Source organism: Lipotes vexillifer, unplaced genomic scaffold (assembly GCF_000442215.2).
Source record: "Lipotes vexillifer unplaced genomic scaffold, Lipotes_vexillifer_v1.1 scaffold24, whole genome shotgun sequence".
Taxonomy (NCBI): Eukaryota; Metazoa; Chordata; class Mammalia; order Artiodactyla; family Lipotidae; genus Lipotes; species Lipotes vexillifer.
In genome coordinates this window covers 197,244-215,458 of record NW_006782914.1, presented here as the reverse complement: position 1 = coordinate 215,458, position 18,215 = coordinate 197,244, and the positions used below count along the sequence as shown (strand labels likewise).

The 18,215-nt window shown below is 42.8% G+C and overlaps 1 protein-coding gene across 2 annotated transcripts in view; it reads right to left on the bottom strand.

Moving 5' to 3' along the window:
* CYP19A1 (cytochrome P450 family 19 subfamily A member 1) overlaps positions 1–18,215 on the bottom strand; it is a 49,294-nt gene that overhangs the window by 29,410 nt on the left and 1,669 nt on the right. Inside the window, exon 2 of one of the 2 annotated variants that reach the window (XM_007455520.1) lies at positions 3,503–3,685. In XM_007455520.1, the coding sequence (XP_007455582.1) occupies positions 3,503–3,647 (145 nt within the window). In that variant the 5' untranslated portion in view covers positions 3,648–3,685. Of the gene's footprint in view, positions 1–3,502; positions 3,801–18,215 lie in introns of those variants that run through there. The other variant, XM_007455519.1, reaches the window with a different exon arrangement.

Genomic DNA, 18,215 nt, shown 5'->3' with positions numbered 1-18,215 from the left:
GCAGTCAATCGTATTTCAACTTAATTCATCCGACAAACCCTGAAATCCTACTAGGTATAGACACTAGCTCCAAGTTAGGGACCCATGATGGTATGGTAAGTATAACTAGGTCCCCATCAGATCCTGGGCAGGGAAAAGGAATGTGGAAAAAAAGCACAAAATCAAATAATTATCACACAATATGATCCTTTCAGTTAATGTGTATATCTTATACCTTCCGGTTGGAGAGAAGAATGCTCTGCGGGGGGGCAGAAATTTTGGTAGAATATTAGGGAAATACTCTGGTTCTGTCCACATTGCACTGCTCTCTGCTTCTCAGATTTGGGAATGCTCATCTAGGCATGTGTGAGTGCAGGAGTCTCTTGCACATCCAAGAGGAGCAGTAAATACTTCACTGCATTTTTGTGCAGAGATGGCCTCCATGAAGCCAACAGCTGGGGCCTCCCACCCTCTGTCCTAATCAAGAAGCTGTTACGTTCCATGCTGGGTGTACACCCTAGAGAATCCAGTGCACAGGAATGTTCATAGCAGCACTGTTCACAATAGCCCCAAGCTGGAGACACCCTAAATGTCCATCAACAGTAGAATGGGAGATTAAACCATGGGGTGTTCATATAACTGCATACCATATGAACTGCAGCTGCATGCCACAACCTGGATGAAACCCACAGGCAAAAAAGTGAGCAAAAAAGCAAGACAGATGAATAATGTAGGATTCTATTGCTAAGGCATGTAGAACCAGGCAAAACTAAAGTTTGTTGTTTGGAATATGAAATTAGGTGAAAAATCTATTTAAAAAGCAGGAGAGCGATCGTTAAGAAATAGAAGGTTGTTTACTTCTGGAAATGAGAGAGGGTATGATTGAAAAGGCACAAGAGGAGTTTCCAGGATGATGCTAACATCCTAATTCTTGTCCTCGTCTGTGATGACATGTTTATTTGTGCATTTTCTGTATTTTTAATGGACAGAAGGAGACTATTGCCATGTCCTTTTTTTCCAGTGCTCCCATAAAGAATGTGGTGCCCAGGACAGAGAGGGCCTCTGGGGGAGAGGACCCACGTGCAAGGTTGGGCATCGCCCTGTATCATTGGGGAAGGGAGAGCTGCCAGGTGCCAGGTAACTGTAGTCCTAGCAGAGATCAGTGAACTGGGGCAGTTTCCCCAAATTGAAGCTTACAAAACCCCCAAATAGGAATGATTCTTTCCTCTCCAAACCCTCCCGGCCCTCGCTGGCACTAAGTCCTCTGCCTATGTGTGTCACCTTTGCACACTCCTCGACCCCCCTGTCCCCATCACCTGATAATGCAGGGCCTCTCAGGAGCTTAGATTTGAGTCCCAGTTTCATCACTTACTAGTTATGGACACCTAGCCTCTTTAAGTCTCAGTTTCTTCATCTGTAAAATAGGCATCAACACACTCAACTCACCAGAGTGCCCAGAGCTTCACAAGAGAAAGTGGGTGTGAAACTGCTTTGAAAACCGTAACTTACTAGAGGGCTTTGGCTCATTGTACCCTCTCAACTCTTTGGCTTCACTGACCCTGAGATTCCCCATATGTATAAAGCTAAGAACCCAGAGAGCCAGTGATTGGAGGGATCTGGCAAAAGGAGTTCAGAAGTATTGGTCAGCAAGACCCATCCAACTAGGCCAGTGTCCTCACCTTCCCTTCCCCAACCAGGAGTCATGGGATCTCAGCCTGGGCCAGAGGTTTCTAGAACTAGAAGGTTCTGACCAGACCTCACATTTTCCCAAGGAAAGCATGGAACTATAAGCTCCCTGGTAGCAAAATGATCATCTCCCTGGGATTTAGGTCTTCCTGGTGGTTCCTCTGCTCCCCCTATTGCCACTTTCCTTCCAGTTGAGATGCTGGCAAGCCATCTCCCTTCTGTGGCTTTAACCCCTCCCCCATGAAATGAGGAGTTTGAACTCCACAGTTACTCATACTTGTCACAACGGTTTGCCTGGGCAAGGCAGAGCCCTTCTCTGAGGCTCAGTTTCCCCTTCTGTCAAATGAACGGGTTGGGCTCCATTCTGTGGCTCTCAACCCTGACTGCTCAGGAAAGCCACCTGGGAAGATGTTAAAAAAAACAAAAACCCACATGGGGACCCTCCTCAGGCAGGGCTGAGAACCACAGGACTATGTGATAGTGTCATAGACTATCAGTGTATGACAGCATGATGTCCCCAGCCCAGAGGTGGTGGACAGGGTGAGCTACCACCTAGGCTCCTGGTCCAGGGCTTCAAGGATGCCAGTTCTTGTGTTTGCCTCTCCCCAAAGGTCCAAGGGAGTTCTACTATCACCTGCAACATAAACACCTGGGGGGAGTTGTTAAAAAATACCTCCTCCCTCACCTCTACCTTTCACGGACCCTGACTTGGGTGCACACTGGGGGAGGAGAAATCCGGTGAGGAAGGAGCAGTGGTGGGGAAGGGGTTCAAGTTAAAAGACTGTGGAACAGTCTTCCTTCAGACCCCCATCAGGTATAGAGAACAAAACAAACTAAACATTCCATTCCATTGGGCCTTAAAGTAAACTAAAATACCAGGCTGAATTGGGCAGAGAGAGAGTCAGTTCTCTGGAAAACGATAGAGAATCCAGACCCAGGGCACTTTGCAGCAGCGCCACACTCCCACTCGACATCACTCTGTGAAGAGGCCCACGACGCTTGAAAGTGTGTAATGACTCTGCTCTTGAAATAAAGCCTTATCGGATATCTTATGGATATCTTATGGAACTGGGGACAGATGCCTGCTATGAGGAGTTTTCCCTGAAAACTAAAAAACCGTCTGATATTTCTGAGAATTCTGAGTTAATCTGGTAGTGTGGAGTGATGGGGTTTCTACTGGAATTATCTGGATAATTATATTATACTCTACTTTTGATTGACCCACAGAGCTTGTGGAAGTTTTTTTTAGGTTTTCAAGGGAACTATAGTGGTCCCCAATTTTCTCCCGCTGTCCAGGTCCCATCCAGCCCTTATGATGTCACCAACATAACCACCATTCCCAAGAATAAAAGAAAAATGAAGAATGGGATAAAGAGAAGGAATAAGTTCAAAAAAGAGAGAGGGCAGAGGACATGGATGAGGTAAAGTGGGAGGGAGACAGAAAGGAGTATAGAAGGCATTCCAGAGACTTTTTCACCTTTAGAGCAAAACTGGAATGAATTTGAATCAAAAGAAAAAAAAAACCAATCCTGGAATTTTACCTTGCTCCACTCCATCTTAAACTTACTTTAAAGGATACTAGTGCCAAGTCTATTCTACCAAAGCGAAGTGGAGACCGGAAGGGATTATGTAAGATATTGTTTTAATGTTTTCAATAAACATGTGCAGATAATTGGCTAAAATTTTTTCACCTGAGTCCTCATTTGCTTATGTGCCATGGCCTTCAGCCATCTTCCCAGGTTTGCTCTTCATCGTTTTGCAAAATTTCCTTTACCCTCATGGATCAAAAGCCCAAGAAAACAATCTTCTTAGGTACAGAAATAAATGACTGACTTACCTGGTATTGAGGATGTGTCCTCATAATTCCAAACCAAGAGAAGAAAGCCAGTGAGCAGCAGGATTGCAATGCTGGCAACAGGTGCAGCTTCGGTCACCATGCTGGTGATGTTATAATGCCTTGGGTTCAGCACTTCCAAAACCATCTTGCGTTGCTTGAACTCAGGGGAAGCAACTTAAAGTCCTGTGGAAATCAGAGGGTCAGAAAAATTAGAGAATCCCCCAAAATGTACATTAACGACTCCTCTTACTTCAGAGGATGCTGTACTGTAGAGATGGGCGTTCTGTTTTATAATGTGATTGGACACTTAGACAAGACAAATTTGTAGTTACAAGTCAAAACAAGCAAGCCCAAGACAGATCTTTTGGCTTGAAGTGCAGCATTTCTGACCTTGGTAGAGTCTCAGGTTCGTTTAGACGCTTGGTCTGATAGAACCTTATCATCTTGCCCTTGAGTGGGTAGAGTGACTGAATTCCCAATTGAGAGCCAAATTTCTTACCAAAATACATGAAAATGAAGCTCATTCCAGAGGTGGAGTCATTCTATGACTTCATCAGCAGATTTTGTTTAGGCAATCTTTTTCCCTTCAAGCCAAATAAATTTTTTAAAAAAGCATTCCCCAATATTCTTCCTTGCTCAAAATTACTTCCCCCAAAGGGTAAGCTTCTTCAGTAAGAAGGTGTTTCATGGGCATCACTGAGGCATTCTCAGGTTGTCTATTGAATTCAACATGATTCACTCAGGACAATCTTTTCCTATTGGCTTTGACGAAGCTTAAAATCTCTTGCACCATGGACTTGATGAAGCAGTGCACATGGGCCTATGACAGAGGCAGTAGGAAAGAAGAATAGGAGAGGAAGAATAAAAGGAGAGGAAGAAAAAAGAAGTGGGGAAGCAGGAGGAAAAGAGAGGACATAGTTGATGCCACCAGCAGTAGGCTCAGGTGCCACTCAGCAACCGAGCTCCCCACAACAGCTGGTCTCCTGTGCAGGACAATTTTCAGTTTGATTTGCTGATTCTGATGTGGTTTTCTCTTCTTTTTTTTTTTCTTGGAAAGCATATTTTTTTCTGCTTTATTTAGATGTAATTGACATACAGCAGTTTATAAGTTTAAGGTGTACAACATAATGATTTGACTTACATACATTCTGAAATGATTATCAAAATAGATTTACTGACCATCCATCATCTCACACAGATATAACATTAAAGAAATAGAAAAAAATATTTTTTTCTTGTGATGAGAACATTTAGGATTTACTCTCTTAACAATTATCACATATAAGATGCAGCAGTGTTAATTATCTTTTTTAAAACAGCTTTATTGGCGTATAATTGCTTTACAGTGGTGTGTTAATTTCTGCTTTATAACAAAGTGAATCAGCTATACGTATACATATATCCCCATATCTCCTCCCTCTTGCATCTTCCTCCCAGTTACCTTTATCATATTGTACTTTATCATCCCTAGTACTTATTTATCTTATAACCGGAAGTTTGTACCTTTTGACCACCTTCATTTAATTCTGCATCCCTCCACCCCCTGCCTCTGGTAGCCACAAGTTTGATTTCTTTTTCTATGAGTTTGTTTTTGAGGTATAATTGACCTACAACACTATGTTGGTTCCTGGTACACAACATAGTGATTTGATATTTTTATACATTTCAAAATAATCACCATGGTAAATCTAGTTGTTATTTGTCACCATAGAAAGATATTACATAATTATTGACTATATTCCCACACTGTACATTTCATATCCATAATTCACTTACTTTGTGACTAAAAGTTTGTACCTCTTAATCTCCTTCACCTATATTTTTCCTCCCCCAGACCCCTCCCCTCTGGCAATCACCTGTTTTTTCTCTGTACCTATGACTTTCTTTCTGTTTAGTTATATTTGTTTTGGTTTTTAAATTCCGCATATAAGTGAAATCATATAGTATTTGTGTTTCTCTGTCAAACTTATTTCACTTAGCATAATACCCTCTAGGTCCATCTATGTTGTCACCAATGGTAATAGTTCATTCTTCTTTATGGCTGAGTAATATTCCATTTTATACACACACACACACACACATACACACACACACACACACACACACCACATCTTCTTTATCCATTCATCTGTTGATGAGCCCTTAGGTTGCTTCCATATCTTGGCTGTTGTAAGTAATTCAGCAATAAACATATGGGTGCATATATCTTTTTGAATTAGTGTTTTCATTTTCTTCCGTAAATACCCAGAAGTGGAATTGCTGAGTCACAGGTATTTCTATTTTTAATTTTTTGAGGAACCCTAATACTTTTTTCCATAGTGGCTGCAACAATTTACATTCCCACCAACAGTGCACAAGGGTTCCTTTTTCTCCACATCCCCACCAATACTTATTTGTTCTCTTTTTGATGATAGCCATTCTGACTGGTGTGAGGTGATATCTCATTGTGATTTTGATTTGTATTTCCTGGATGATTAGAGATGTTGAGCATCTTTTCATGTGCCTGTTGGCCATCTGCATGTTTTCTTTGGAAAAATGTCTATTCAGATCCTCTGTCCATTTTATAATTGGGTTGTTTGTGTTTTGATGTTGAATTGTATGTGTTCTTTGTATATTTTGAAGATTAACCTTTGTTGGATATGTCATTTGAAAATATCTTCTTCCATTCAGTAGGTGATCATTTTGCTGATAGTTTCCTTAGCTGTACCAAAGATTTTTTGCCATAGTCCCATTTATTTGTTTGCTCTTGTTTTCCTTGCCTGAGGAGACATATCCCCCAAAATACTGCTAAAACTGATGTCAGAGAGTTTATTGTCTGTGTTTTCTTCTAAAAGTTTTATGGTTTCAGGTCTTACTTTGAAGTCTTTAATCCATTTTAATTTATTTTTGTATATGGTGTGAGAAAGTAGTCCAGTTTGATTCTTTTGCATGTAGCTGTCTGGTTTTCTCAATACCATTTATTGAAGGGGCTGTCTTTTCCCCCATTGTATATTCTTTGCTCTTTGTTGTAGCTTAATTGCGCATATGAGTATGAGTCATTTCTGCACTCTCCATTCTGTTCCATTGATCTATGTGTCTGTTTTTTGTGCCAGTACCATACTAGTTTGATGACTATAGCTTTGTAGTATAGTTTCAAATCAGGGAGTGGGATACCTCCTGTTTTGTTCTTCTTTCTTAAGATAGACAGTTTTGGCTATTCTGGGTCTTTTTTGTTTCCATACAAATTTTAGAATTACTTGTTCTTGTTCTTTGAAGAATGTTATGGGTGTGGGGTTTTTTTGTTTTTTAATTTATTTTTTATTATTTTATTTTTAACAATTTATTGGAGTATACTTGCTTTACAGTGGTGTGTTAGTTTCTGCTTTATAATAAAGTGAATCAGTTATACATATACATATATCCTCATATCTCTTCCCTCTTGCATCTCCCTCCCTCTCACCCTCCCTATCCCACCCTTCTAGCTGGTATTGAATCTGTAGATTGCCTTGGGTAGTATGATCATTTTAACATTATTAGTTCTTCCAATCCATGAGCACAATATAGCTTTCCAGCTGTTTGTGTCATCTTCAATTCCTTTCATTGGTGTCTTATACTTTTCCAAGTATAGGTCTTTTACCTCCTTAGATTTATTCCCAGGTATTTTATTCTTTTTGATGTGGTTGTGAATGGGATTGCTTTTTAAATTTTCTTTCTGTTAGTTTCTTTTTAGTATATAGATGTGCAACAGATTTCTGCAGATTTCTTGCAGAAGTCTCCTGCAACTTTACTGAATTCACTGATGAGCCCTAGTTTTTTTTGTTTGTTTGTTTGTTTTTTGGTTTTTTGGTGGTGTCGCTAGGATTTTCTATGTGTAGTGTCAAATCATCAGCAAACGGTGACAGTCTTACTTCTCCCATTCTAATGTGGACTCCTTTTATTTCTTTTTCTTCTCTGATTGCTGTGGCTAGGACTTCCAAAACTATACTGAATAAAAGTGGTAAGAGTGGGCATCCTTGTCTTGTTCCTGATCTTAGAGAAGAATATTTCAGCTTTTCAACACTGAGTATGTTGTTAGCTGTGGGCTTGTCATATATGGCCTATTATGTTGAGTTATGGTCCCTCTGTTCTCACTTTGTTGAGAGTTTTTATTATAAATGGATGTTGAATTCTGTCAGAAGATTTTTTGCTTCTATGGAGATGATCTTATGATTTTTATTCTTCAGTTTGGTAAGGTGGTGAATCAAATGGATTGATCTGCAGATATGGAACCATCTTTACATCCCTGGGATAAATCCCAATTGATCATGACGTACGATCCTTTTAATGTATTGTTGACGTTGGTTTGCCCGTATTTTGTTGAGGAATTTTTCATCTATGTTCATCAGTGATATTGGCCTGTAATATTCTTTTTGTGTGTTATCTTTATCTGGTTTTGATATCAGGGTGATGCTGGCCTTGTAGAATGAGTTTGGAAGTGTTTCTTCCTCTGAAAAGTTTTAGAATAATTTGAGAAGAATGAGTGTTAACTATCTTCTAACTCTTTGGTAGAATTCACCCATGAAGCCATCTGGTCCTGGACTTTTGTTTGTTGGGAGTTTTTTTTTTTTCTGATTCAATTTCACTAATGGTAATTGGTCTGCTCATATTTTGTATTTCTTCCTGATTCACTCTTGGGAGATTGTACATTCTAGGAATTTGTTAATTTCTTCTAGGTTGCTAAGATTGTACATTTCTAGGAATTTGTTAATTTCTTCTAGGTTGTCAATCTTACTGACATATAATTGTTGGTAGTAATCTCTTATGTTCCTGTGTATTTCTGTGGTGTCCTGTTGTAACTTCTCTTTATGATTTATTGATTTGGGCCCTCTTTGTTCTCGATGAGTCTGGCTAAAGATTTTCCAATTTTGTTTATCTTTTCAAAGAACCAGCTCTTAGTTTTATTGATATTTTCTTTTTTTTTTTAGTCTCTATTTCTTTCATTTCTGCTCTGTTTTCATGATTTCTTTCTGTTTTCATTTTCCTTTGTTTCCAGGTATTTTTTAAATTTCCTCTTTGATTTCTTCAGTGACCCATTGGTTGTTTAGTAGCATATTGTTTAGCCTCTATATTGTGGTGTGTTTTTTTTGTTTATTTTGTTTTTTGTGGTACGTGGGCCTCTCACTGTTGTGGCCTCTCCCATTGCGGAGCACCGGCTCTGGACACACAGGCTCAGCGGCCATGGCTCACGGGCCCAGCCGCTCTGTGGCATGTGGGATCCTCCCAGACCGGGACACAAACCTGTGTCCCCTGCATCAGCAGGCGGACTCTCAACCACTGCGCCACCAGGGAAGCCCTATATTGTGTATTTTGTAGTTTTTTCTTTGTAATTGATTTCTATTCTCCTAGCTTTGTGGTGGGAAAAGATGCATGATTTGATTTCAATCTTCTTAAATTTACTGAGACTTTGTTTTGTAGCCTAGGGTGTGATCTATCCTAGAGAATGATTCACATGAACTAGAAAAGAATGTGTGTTCTGCTGCATTTTGATGGACTGTTCTATAGATCTGTTAAGTTATTCTGGTGTAATGTGTCATTTATAGCCAGTGTTTCCTTACTGATTTTCTGTCTAGATGATCTGTCCATTGATGTAAGTGGGGTGTTAAAGTCCACTACTATTATTGTATTACTGTCAATTTCTCCCTTTATGTCTGTTAATATTTCACTTTATGTATTTAGGTGCTCCCAAGTTGGGTACATATACATCTCTAATTGTTATGACTTATTGTTAGATTGATTCCTTGATCATTATGTAATGTCCTTCTTTGTCTCTTGTAACTGTCTTTATTTTAAAGTCTATTTTGTCTAATATAAGCACTCGCTTTCTTTTTCTTTCCCATTTGCATGAAATATCTTTTTCCATCCCCTCACTTTCAGTCTGTGTGTTTCTTTAGATCTGAAATGAGTTTCTTGTAGGCAGCATATATATGGGTCTTGTTTTCATATCCACTCAGCCATTCTGTGTCTTTTGATTGGAGCAGTTAGTCAACTTACATTTAAAGTAATTATTAAAAAAAAAAAAAATGGGGACTTCCCTGGTGGTCCATTGGTTAAGACTCTGTGCTTCCACTGCTGGGGTCAAAGGTTTGATCCCTGGTTGGAGAACTAAGATCCCACATACTGCGCAGCACAGCCAAAAAAAAAAAAAAAAAAGATAAAAAAATAATTATTCATTGGTATGTACTTATTGCTATTTTGTTAATTTTCTTTGGCTTGTTTTGTGATGTTTTGTTTTGTTTTGTTTTGTTTTTGTTTTTTTTTGGTTCCTTTCTTCTTTTGCTCTATTCCCTTGTGATTTAATGGCTATTTTTAGTGTTATGTGTGGATTCCTTCCTCTTTTTTCTGTTATATATATATATATATATATATAGTCATTTTAAGTTGCTGATTTTTTAAAGGCTTGAATGCCTTTTAACAACTCTGCATTTTCTCCCTCCCCTCAACATTTATTGTTTTTGACATATATTTTATAGCCAAATCCTGACATGGCTGGCTGAGGGGCTCAAGGTGACCTGGAGCTGCTGTAGGTCTGCTGTTGGCCAGGGCCAGGGCCTGGGGCATCCTGAGGTGGTGCCTGCCTGCTGGTGGGTAGGCTGGGTCTTGACATGGCTGGCTGTGGGGCTGCTGTGATCCTGGAGTTGTTGTTTTGCCAGCTGGTGGGTGGGGCTCAGGCACAAGGTTTCCCAGGGCTGGTGCCCACCCACTAGTGAGGCCAGGTCCTGGAGCTACTGCCATGCCACTGATGGGCAGAGCCAGGTCCTGGGTTCTCTGGCTATAGGCCCAGGGGTCCCATAGCTGGTGTTGGCCCCTTGGTGAGTACACTGGATCCTGACACAGCTGGCTTCAGGGCCTTGGTTGTCCCAGGGCTGTGGCCCAGGGGGTCCTAAGTCTGGTGTCCACCCACTGGTGGGTGAAGCCAAGTTCTGAGTTACTGCCAGCTCACTGGTGGGCAGAGATGGGTTCTGGGGTCTCTAGCTGCAGGGCCCCAGGGGTCCCAGAGTTGAGGTTGGCCTGTACATGGGCAGGGCTGGGGCCCAAGGGATCCCAGGGTTGGTGCCTCCCTGATGAGTGAAGCTGGGTCCAGGGCTAGTGCCAGCCCATTTGTGGGTAGGGCCAGATCCCAGGGTGGCTAGAGGCTCAGGGGTTCCTAGGGCTGCCGGCCTGCTGGTAAGTGAGGCTGTGTCCCCACCCAGCTAGCTTCCTGGCCTGGGAGGTTCCAGGCCTAGTGCCAATGTGCTAGTGGGGATGGGCCAGGTCCTGGTGCTAATAAGCTAGAGGGAGGATTTCAAAATTGTGCTTACCAGCACCAGCGTCCTTGTGGTGGGATGTGCTCCCCAAAATGGCTGCTGCTGGTGTCTTCATCCCCAGGTTGAGGTTCAGTTGCCTCCTGCCTTTCTAGGAGGCTCTCCAAGATCAGCCATTGGGTCTGACCCAAGCTCCTTTCAAATTACTGCTTCTGCCCTTGGTCCTAGGGCATGTGAGGCTTTGTGTGCACTCTTTAAGAGTGGAGTCTCTATTTCCCACAGCCCTCTGGGTCTCCTGAAAGCAAGCCCTACTTGCCTTCAAAGCCAAATGTTCTGGAGGCTTGTCTTCCCAGCGTAGGACCTCCACCCCCACCCCAGGCTGGGGAGTCCAGTGTGAGCCCCAGACCACTGGTTTATTGGGGGGCACCTCTGCAATTGTAATTATCCACCTGTTGGTGGGTCACCTACCTGGTGGTATGGGTCTTGACTATACTCCATATATGCCCCTCTTACCTGTCCTATTATAGTTCCTTCTTTATATCTTTAGCTGTAGAGATCTTTTCTACTAGCCTTCAGATCACTTTCATGGATAGTTGCTCTGTAAATACTTACAATTTTGGAGTGCCCATGGAAGGAGGTGAGCTCAGGGTCTTCCTACTCCGTCAGTCTTGGCCACTCCCCTCTGCTGTGTTTTTCCACAACGGAATGTTGAGTCTTTATTTTCAGTAAGGTTTTCCAATACCTATACTCTCAGAATAGAGTTTCAGGGATGGTGGTTTGTTGAAGAGACTTAGATCGAATAGCCTTGTGTAAAGGAAAGAGCAACCATTCCATTCAGTTCCTGGTCCCCGGTGACCACTCCAAGGATTACCTTCTCTTGGAAAGTGCTCTAAGTTCCCAAGACTTGCAATGTCTCTGCAACAGACTTTGGCTGGGTTTTACGTAGTAATAGAGTTCTAGATTCTTAACCAGGACTTCTAAGTGGATTTCGGGGGCTCTGTGAACTCCCTGAAATGCTGCGTAAAATGTTGTATCTGCTCAGCTGCACTTAATATGGGGGAAAGAAGCCATAACTTTCATCAGGTTCCTGAAGAATATATAATTACATTTCTCTTCTGATTTATATGAGATCTTAGGTACACAATCAAAGATCCATTTCTGGCAAGTATAGAAATTTCATGACATAGTTGAATTCATTCAGTTGCTTGATTCATTATACTGATTCATCCTATTATTCTACCATTTAAATAATCTTTAACAGTTAAGTGCAAGGCACTAAAACTGCCTGCACATATGTTGGGCAGTTTTTTTCTTTTTTTAAATATATATAAGTTGAGACTGAAATGTCAGCAATGTGTCTGCTATCATCTGGTTCCTTTGTTAATGAACAGCTTCTTTGAACAGGTTGAGTTTTTAGGTTTTTAATTTCTAGAGTGGAATTTTACGTCATTCTGAGTAAGCTCCTTGTGACTTTCTGCCAGTCAGGACCCTCACTATTTCTGTTTATATTGATGAAACCTGAAACCAGTGTTAAAAGCTTAAGTGAAGAAAGTGGTTGTGACAAAAAGGAGAAAGATGTCCTAGAGGAAGTGATGCGGGCAAAAACTTCACGTTTAACAAACTCTCAGAGAGATGTTACAATGTTGAAAGCACAAAGTATAAAACGTTGGAAGCTTATGCAACTTTATAAAGGAGTATGACAGTTCACCAAGGCATAGAAAAGATGTTCCCTCAGTGTTCTAAGTTCTACAAAAAGAAGGCAGCAAGAACTGTTCAATACTCTTGCTGAGTTTTTTTTACAAAGAAAAAAAAAAACACTAAGAATTGCAATGTTTCTAGTGTTTTAAATTACCGTGTATTAAAATATTGGTTTTACTATTTTTTTCACTTCCATATACGCTTAAAACCTATACTAAGAGAGTTTTCCATGTTTCAACAAAATTTTTAAAGGTCACAGTACAGTTGTATTTTTTTTTTCTTGATTTTTAAGATTACCTTGCATAGTTTCAGTTTGCATGGTCATTTTTACTGTCCTGCACTACTGTGCAAAGTTAGCGCTGCCTGTATTTCGAAAAGTTTGATGGGGCAAAGAAGCCTGGTTCCTCATCTTGCTCAAAAGTATGTCATAAAGATGCCTAAAAGAGCACTATTTAAAGACCCAAAAGAATTTTTTTTTTAATGCTTACATAGCATTTGCTGTGTGTCAGACATTGTTCCCAGCACTTTACAAATATTAAGTCATTCATCCTCAAAACAACCCTGTGAGCTAAGTATGATGGTACCCATTTTACAAATGAGGATGAAATGAGGAAACTGGAGTGTGGGTATGTATTTTGCCCTTGGGCACTGAGCTTGTTTGTCGTGGAGATGGGATTGGAATCCACGGAGTCTGTCTCCAGAGCCCATGCTCTGAATCATGCCATTTGGTGCCTGGTATGGGATTCATTTGGTCTCAACATTCAGGGACCTTTCAGTCATTTATGTTCATTTCCAGGCTATTCAGAATGACTCCCTTTAAAGGAGTTAGCTTTTTAGATCTCTGAATGCACAGCTGGAAAGATCCTTAAAGATTCTCTCCTCCTTGCACATTGGTTTTCCTGTCCAGTAGAACATTCCAATGGGTCACACAGACAGGTTGAACATAGGCCTTTGGGGTGTGGTACAGGAATGGAGGAAGGTCCTAGAACTTCAGAGAGGTTACTTATATGTCCCCTGTGCCAGGAATACCCTCCGCTCACCCTCAAACATACATATACACACGTGTGGCCCTAAAGTGCCACAGGCCTTCAAAAGCCATCTCAAATACCTGGCTTTCGAGGCATTTGTTTGCAAAGTGGTCTCATTCACTGGGGCATCCCACGCTAGGTGCCTGGCCCTAAGCAGGGGCTTTGGCCTCCAGATGAACCAGGCCTGTGCTCCCATGCTATGTGTACTACAGATATCCTGACACCTTAATGCCCCACAACCTCAGGATAAGGAAATGCCAGGCTAGAGTCCCCAGTCTGAGCCAGGGCAAAGTCTGCTGGGGGCACAGCAGAACCCGGGTATCCTAGTGCTTTGGGGTCAGGATGTACTCTGGGCCTTGCAGTACCAAAAGGGGCTCCCAGATGCCCTGATACAGCCCTGACCCTCTGCCAGGGTGGGAAGGCAGGCTCTCACCTTGCAGAAGTGCTGCCCGGCTTGGCCAGACCCTACCAAATTCTACCTTGCAGCATGGAGGCGACCTGTCCAGCCGGGTACCAAGCCTACCCTCCTTCTCATTCTCTCCAGTACACCTGGTCTGTCTCTCTTTCTTGCCCCCACTCCCAGAGGAACGTGATCCAGCCACCTTGGTTCTCCCTGCCACACTTTCTGATTTGGGTCCCCACTGACAGGGGGCTGCCTCCTGGGGCTCTCGCAAGGAGCAAGACAGATGTGATCAGCCCCCAGGGGCTAACAGACAGGGTCTTGGAGGAGGAGTTACAGATCTTTACTGAATGGTTCCCCAAGTGAGTGAGAACATCCATTTGCGGGCAGGGAGGCCTGTGGCTGCAGAGTGTCCTGTCCCAGGGAGGGGCTGTGGAATGGAACTGGTAGCCTGGGACGGATGGGAGCAGGGGGAGGGCGAACATGATGCAAAGCAGAAAGAAGGGTCAGCAAGGAACAGGAAGAAAGCTGGTGGCCTGGGCCCCAGAGAGCAGGGGCAGTATGCGGTGTATTGGGGTTTGCGATGGCGACAGGGGACACCTCTGCAGAGCTTTGCAGGTGCATTAGAAAAGTTAGAATTTGTCTTAAGAGAAATGAGAAGCCAATGAAGGGCTTTAAGCAGGGGATCAGCAAAGTCATATCTACATTTTAAAAATCTGAATCACTTTGGCTGCAGTGGGAAAAATACGATGGAGGGAGGGGTATTGGAGTGGGTGAAGGAGAGCAGCTGGGAGGCTTCCATAGTTTTTCAGGTAAGAGAGGGAGTCACCATGGTCTTAGGAGGTCGAAATAGAGACAAATAGACAGGTTCACTAAGTTGGCATGACTCTCACGATTTAAATCTAATGATGTAAGGAGAGAGGAAAGTGTTAAGTATGTTTCCTAAGTTTCCAGACTGTGTACCTAGAGGGGTGGTGTGCCATTCTCTGAGCCTGGACCAGTTTTGAGGTGTGGAGAATTCTTTTAGATTTTGGAAATTTTGAGCTGGAGGAATTGTTGGAACATCCAAGTGGTGATATACGGTCTATAACTCAGGGGAGGTGTCTGAGCTGACATATGAGCTATGGAGACTGTATAGACTGAGAAGGGTGTCTTAAGGGACACCAAAATTTGATGACAGAATAGAGGAGGATAAATCTTGTAAGAAAAGGTGAGTTTACAAAGAAAGCTGGGGAGGGTTGGCCCAAGAGCTATCAGGAGACCAGAAGAGGCTGATCATGGCTAAGTGCCAGCATCTCTAATGAACAAGGAGGCATGGCTGGGATGCTACAATAATAGAGACAGAGAGGAAGGTAGAAGCTGGAGAATGTCCAAAAGGCACGGATCTCCACAAAGTAATTTTTTCTTTTTTAAAAAATATTATGACAACCGTTACTGCTGTTTTACAAGGGGAACAAACAACCTGGATGTGGTGTCAACAGTCCCTTGAAGAGTGTGGCCAAGACCTGATAGCTGTAGCATCAGTTTCACTCTCACCTGGAATGTTTCACCAAGTGCTCTACATGCATTAGGGCTCAATCATCACAACGACCTTTTGGAATGAGTTCAATACATTATACCTCCATTTTACAGATGAGGAAACTGAGCCTCAGCATGTCAAAGCAAGTGGTAAAGTGGGAGGTGAGCACCAATCTGTGGGAGCTGAAAGCCCATTCTTTTAACCCAAACCACTTTCTGCTTCCCCTCACTACATGCCTGGTTCTTTTCCTGGCTGCCATGATACAGGCCTCTCCTCGTTTTCCTTCTGTATCTCTGGCTTCCTCCTCTCCTCTTTGCAGGTTAACTTCTTTTTCTTCCAAATAAATAACCCATACCTACTGTTACCATTTCCTTTATACCCATTGCCTCTTAATTTCTGGCTTCTGCTTTCACTACACTCATGATACCAGTCCCTCAGAGGTTACATACAACCTTCCCACCTCTTAATCCATACTTTTTCCCCCTCCATCTTTGTTCTTCTGATCTCAGTCTGTGGCTTTGGACCCATTTGGCCATTTCTCCTTCTTGTATCGGTTTGCCCGTGGCTGATGTGATAGGCTTTTCCTTTTCTCCCATTGCTCCTTCTTATTCCTCTGTACCTGTTCCTAGCCCCCCTGCAGTCCCTGAACCCTGAGCATTTCCCAGCCTAAGAGCTTAGCCCTCGGCTTCATACTCCTTTTGAGAACTCATTTCTTTTCCTGACTTCAGCTCTTGCTGCTGTGTGGGTACCCCACCCCCAATTCCCTTCTTGGCCCAATCCTCTTTCTTTAACTCCATATCTGAAGCCTCAAGTGCCTATGAACATCAGCACCTAGATGCCTCACCATCACTCCACACTTATGGTTAAAACCAAAACCATTGACTTCCTCCTGACCTCCTCCTCCCACCCCAACCGTCTCATACATCATTTTCCCAGTCATTCAACTTCAAAATATTGGGTTTTGTTGTTGTTGTTGTTGTTGCTGTTTTGCTTACCCCTTCCCCTTACTTTCCTACCCTCTAGGAATATTCACCCGCTGTCCCAGCCTAAATATGTCATCATAGGACTTCCCTGGTGGCGCAGTGGTTAAGAATCCGCCTGCCAATGTAGGGGACATGGGTTCGAGCCCTGGTCCGGGAAGATCCCACATGCCATGGAGCAACAAAGCCCGTGCGCCACAACTACTGAGCCCGTGTGCCACAATTCCTAGCGCCCGTGTGCCACAACTACTAAACCCTGTGCGCCTAGAGCCTGTACTCCTCAACAAGAGAAGCCACCGCAATGAGAAGCCCGTGCACTGCAACAAAGAGTAGCCCCCACTCACCACAACTAGAGAAAAGCCCACGCACAGCAACGAAGACCCAAAAGCAGCCAAATATAAATAAAATAAATGAATTTTAAAAAAAACGTCATCACAAAGTTCTAGGGATATTCCCTAAAAATGTCTTGTCTCTGACACAAGATTTTCCTTTACCTTCAGGCCCATATCTTAATTTTTGTAATGGACCTTAACCCTACCCTCTGCTCCATTGATGATCAAAGACTATTCTCAGTGATCAGTTGAAGACAAATCCATATCTGCCTTCTAGACTTTTTCCAAAACTTACCTCGAAATCTCTAATACCCAGTTGTTTTCAAAAGCCCCTGTTGGGAAAACTCCCCCCAAATTGGGGATTCCTGGTGGACCCTCATTCCACTCTTGGCATTCCCAAGGTTTAATGACTTTAAGGGCTACACGGGTGACACAGCTGTGGAGATGGGTAGACGTTATAGAGCCCAGGACTCCTCAAAGTTTCAGGTATGATGCCAAACAAAACACTTCTCCGTGGGCCCAGCCCATTCGCAGCCATTACTAATTATCTGAATCAAGTGCCACAAACTTCAAGGAGCTGCACGCTTGGACCTGGTGTGGGAGTCCTTTCTGCAGCTGCCTGTGCCTAGTCATGCTCTAGTGTCAGGCCTTAAGCTGACTATGAGTGACTTTATAGGATCAGCCCTACACAATTCATTGCTTCATCTAAAGGGATGTTAAAGAGAATAGATTAAATCATTTATATTTATCCTTCTGAGTTGGATGTGTATGTTTCCTCAAATCCCTTACCTAATAAAATGAGGCATTAATTCTTAAAAGTCATCTCCTTCCTACTCTTTCCTCTCCTGGAAGATGAGTTTCCCAAGGCTGGGGATCTGGGTCTACCTCTTTCATAACCGTATCCCGCTCCTAGAACAGCGTCCAGACCTTTGCATATGCTCGCTACAAACCTGTTACCTGAGTTTGTACTGTTTCCACCTTTGTCCAGATTTTATTCCCCGTTGTAACCTCTCTGATGTTCTTCCTCTCAGACCTTCCCTTTCAGTTCATCCTGCACACCGCTGCCAGATTGTTTTCAACTCAGTTTTCATTACATCAGTCCCCTGTTAAAAACCCTTTTTTGCTTCCAGTTACTGCAAGGCTTCCAGATTTATCCTTAGTCAGCCTTATTTCTTGGGTCTCTTTACCCACACTCTGACTCCTCACTGAACCACAGGCATCGTACCTGGGAGCTCTCATGTCTCCCCCTTGTCACCCCAGCTCTGCTGGTTCTGCCCCGCAAGCCTCCCAGGAGAGATCTGCTTCTTCCTTGCCTTCCTTGAGCCTTCTCTTCCCTGGCGTAAATACCCCTCCTGCTTTCCCTTTGACATGGGTCCTGGGATACTCTTGCTTTCGACTGCCAAGTCACTCTATAACTCAGAGTCACGGAGACTTTCATTAAACAAACATTTATTAAGGACCCTGTCTGAGCAAGGTGCTACATTCAGGCATGAATGT